The 4392-nt window shown below is 34.4% G+C and overlaps 1 protein-coding gene across 1 annotated transcript in view; it reads left to right on the plus strand.

Moving 5' to 3' along the window:
• LOC107613399 (serine/arginine-rich splicing factor SR45) overlaps nucleotides 2380-4392 on the plus strand; it is a gene marked incomplete in the record, with an annotated part of 5012 nt that continues 2999 nt past the window's right edge. Inside the window, 2 exon segments of the mRNA XM_016315369.2 lie at nucleotides 2380-2743; nucleotides 3668-3736. Coding sequence (XP_016170855.1) covers nucleotides 2520-2743; nucleotides 3668-3736 — 293 coding nt within the window.

Genomic DNA, 4392 nt, shown 5'->3' on the forward strand with positions numbered 1-4392 from the left:
ATAAATTAAATGACAATAAAAGCACCACAACAACATTCTTACACCAACCTAACATAGTTACCACAAAATAAACAATATAAAGAGAGTAGTAATATCTACTTTATCGCGAGAACACATTGAATCTATTAAATACACAGAAATATGACTATTTAGAGTTTTGCGATCGTAAATGCAAAAAAGAAAAGTGAAAAATCATGGACAATTAGTTTCAGAGTACCTTCAATAATCTTTCGTCTTCTCTTTTGGTGTTTTCTATTAAAAATTTTAAATGTAATTCTGAAATTTTCTTGAATTTTTGCAAAATTTTTTTTAGAGATTTTTAAGAAATTTTGAGCATCGTTTGAAGTTTCTACGTTACGATTTTGAAAAAGAGAGAGGAACCGGTTTTATATTGTATATTGGTATGAATTTATAAAAAAAATTATCAAAATAAAACGGATAATATTCATTTCCTATAAAAAAATGAATTATTCTCCATATCTAAGCAATTTTAGCATCCAAGTAATTTAGAGTCACACGCTTCTTTTTTCTGTTTTCTTCTCTCCCCGCGCTTCTTCTTCTTCACTCCTGATGTTACGTCTTCTTCTTCTTCTCCTCCTTTTTTTTTTTATTATTTTTCACTTTCATTACCGTTGTCACCACCACCACCTCCTCCTCCTCCTCTTTCTTCTTCCTTTCTCATTTGTTGTTCATGATTCAATTTTTGTTTGGTGCTTGTTTTCGAATTGAGTTTGTGTGTCGCAATCATTTAAATTTCGATTTATTTCTGAATATAATTATAGTTCATTTTTGAGGTGAATTATTTTGTTATAATTCTTCTTGTTTCACTATCTTGAAAGGAATAAAACCAAGAAATAGAGAAGAAAAATCAAACAAAAAAGAAGAAATAACAAGAAAAATTCCTTAAAACTTCTCATCATGTTCTTCTTTTTCTTATTTTGTTCATCTAATCGAACAAAGAAGAAAAAATACATAATGCTGCAAAATCACTTGATGAATTTAGATGTGTTTTTGTTCATAATTCAATTTTGTTTGTGTGTTTATTTTTGAATTAAGTTTGTGTAATGCAATCATTAAGTAATTTTGATTCATTCTGGATTTAAATAAGGTGCATTTGGTCTGTGCTTATTTTGAAATGAGTTTACATTATGAATTTAATTTTAAGTTTATTTTGAATATAATTTTGGTTTATTCTAAATATAATTTCAGTTCATTTTTGAGTGAATTATTTTGTTATGATTATTCTTGAGTGGATGAGATGGAAGATGAACAAAGGGCGAAAGGCAGAGGAAGACTTAAGAAGACCATCCATGAGGTGGTCAAACGAGACCTACATGTAAACGGTCTCTCTGTAGACATGATACATGACAGAGCACAATGGCGTCGTTTGATTCATGTAGCCGACCCCACTTAGTGGGACAAGGCTTTGTTGTTGTTGTTGTTGTATTCTTGTTTCACTATCTTAAGAGGAATAAAACAAAAAAAAGAGAAGAAAAATCAAACAAAAAAGAAGAAACAAGAAGAAAAAATTCCTCAAAACTTCTCATTATGTTCTTCTTTTCTTGTCTTGTTCATCTAATCAAATAAAGAAGAAGAAACACATAATGCTGCAAAATTACTTGATGGATTTGGATGTGTTTTTGTTCATGATTCAATTTTGTTTGTGTTTATTTTCGAATTAAGTTTGTGTGTCGTAATCATTAAGTAATTTCGATTCATTCTGGATTTAAATAAGGTGCGTTTAGTCTGTGCTTATTTTGAAACGAGTTTTCATTATTAATTTAATTTTCAGTTCATTTTGAATATAATTTCGGTTCATTCTGAATACAATTTCGGTTTATTTTGAATTTAATTTTGGTTCATTTCTGTTATGCACAATTCAAAACTCTTCCTCATCTTTTACTGCTTCTTCACTAGGGAGAAAAGGAGGAAAAGAAAGAAAAAAATACAGCAGCAACAATAAAAAATGAGAAAAGAACGTAAAAAAGAATGAGGAGGAGGAGAAACGTCAAGAAAAAGGCGAAGAAGAAAAAGAAGACGCTCTGTGCGTAAATGAGCGTGAGAAGAAGAGGAAGAAGTAGGCGAAAAAGAAAAAAAAGACGCTCTGTACGTAAACGAGTGTGAGAAGAAGAGGAAGAAGTTCTATACGTAAATGAGCGTGGGAAAAAAAAAAGATGTGCCTATAATTAAACTCTTTTAATGAGAGTGATTTTTGTTGGTGTTAGATCCTATTTAAATGAACTTGGAAGAAGTTCCATTTTAATGATTAAAATGGACAGGCTTTCTAAATTTGGACATACCCGGTTGGGACCCGATAAGTAAAGCGGGAATTCGGGTAATAGCTGATATCCAATTAGCCCTTATCCTTGATTCGTTTCTCACTTTTTCCACTCAAATAATCACACGGTTAAATTGAGTCACTACTATCGTGCTAGCCCGACGACGAGCTAGGGTTTATCCAGCGTTCCGTCTTCTCTCCATTTCTCTCTCTCCCGCTTCTTCTTCTGTGTGCCCTAGCAATGGCGAAACCGGGGCGAGGCCATCGCTCTCCGCCCTCGGGCTCCGGCTCCTCCTCCCGCTCCCGTTCCTCTTCCCCTTCAGATTCTCGCTCTTCCTCCCGCTCTCGCTCCCTCTCTCGATCCCGTTCTCCTTCTCGCTCCAGATCCTTCTCTTCCTCCTCCTCCTCCCCGTCTCGCTCCTCCCGAAGCCGAAGCCGAAGCCCTCCCCCTCAGCGCCGAAGAAGGTACGCTTACCGATTTCACAATTTCCCCGTTTTTTCATCGGTTTATGCGACATCTGTAACTTCGTAGTTCTAGTTGAAGAGAGAGGGAGGAAAAAATGGAGCTTCAGTTGGACTTCTCTTTTCTTGTTATTTGTGTGTCTGTGTTGGATGTTGGTTTTTTTCCCTCCAAATAAAACTTCTGGGAGCTGGATGCTGAAAATGTGGGAATTGACTAAGGTTTTGGGTTAGTTGCTAATGTTTTATAAAATGAAGGTGAAAATTGAGGATTGAAATTGAAAGTTATTTGCAAAGAACATTTTTTCCCCTTTGAAATACTGTTGTTTAAAAAGCTACACATTCTTTACTATAATGGTGTAATGTTTTGGAGGTTTCTTGACATTTTTTTTTAATTTTTAATTTTGTTGCGGTGCCCCTTATGGCTTACATTCCCAAACGTACAAAAAGGGACCGATGCTTTGATATCAAACAGACAAAAACTAGTGCCTCAGGTCAAGTGGTTTATCTCTGTGCCTTAAGTTAACAAAAGGGTCTGGTGGATTCTTATTGAGTTGCCAAAATTCTCTTCTCAACATGCGTCTTGATGTAATTTTTATTGCGGGGATAGGTTTTACATTTAGTGGTGATTCTACGGAGGATTGGCTTGATAATCTTTTAGATTATCCTTTCTGTCTCTGTTTCATGAGTTTGTGCCTTGATTGTGAAAGAAGCTGATACGCAAATTCCCTGATGACATACAATAATTGAAACATTGAATGCAGTTAACCCGTTATTAGTTTCACTTCTGTGTTCTCCTATTTCATTGTTTCTACCTTGTATTTCCCTTTCATTCATTGCCATTTTCCTTCAATTCATAGCCAACAATATTGCCGCTTTACTTGTGAACTAGACAGAGTTCCATTTGTTTTTAATCTTTTTTGCTTGTAGCTCCCCTGAAGCAGCCAGGCGAGGTCGATCTCCTCCCCCTCAGTCTAGAAGAGCTTCTCCTCCTCCAAGGTAAATCTTCTTCTTCCTTTTTCCAAGTATACTGCTTTATATGATTCTACTGTTTGTTTTGATCAACCTAGTGATAGAAGACTTGGTTTTTGTTATTGGTCCTACTTCCTTTGTGATATAAATATTTTGTTTTGATTAATATGAATATGTCATCATGTTCTCTTTCAATCTAGTGCATTTTTATATATGTTGTATCTCATAGGCATATGATGTGGTATATCATGGATTTCAGAAAGATATAACTAGTACAGTAGTAGAACACTGTAGTGAGACAGTTTTGTGGTGTTAGGTATTGACAGTTTATTGAGTCTTTAACAAAGTCATGTGTGAAAGATTTCTAGTGAGTACTTAGAGTTCTTATTATTGATTTAGATTATGAATTAACTTTTTCAAAATAACTTTTAGTGCAGGTTGCTTGTTCTAGTTTTCGAATTTCTTTTAATGGATTTGGATCACATATGATTAGATCCTTAATAATGTGTTTATGTTTTCATTTTTATTTTGATGGTAACATCGTAATTTTAAAATCCAACTCAGCGTCCTCTTTTCGAGTAGAGAACTCATCATTTCACAGGCCTTTTTTTCCGTATCTTTTCATGTTTCATATTCGTTTTGCTTGCGTGTTTGCTTTTTATGCTGATCTCAGGAAACCTTCT

This window comes from Arachis ipaensis, chromosome B08 (genome assembly GCF_000816755.2).
Source record: "Arachis ipaensis cultivar K30076 chromosome B08, Araip1.1, whole genome shotgun sequence".
Classification (NCBI taxonomy): Eukaryota; Viridiplantae; Streptophyta; class Magnoliopsida; order Fabales; family Fabaceae; genus Arachis; species Arachis ipaensis.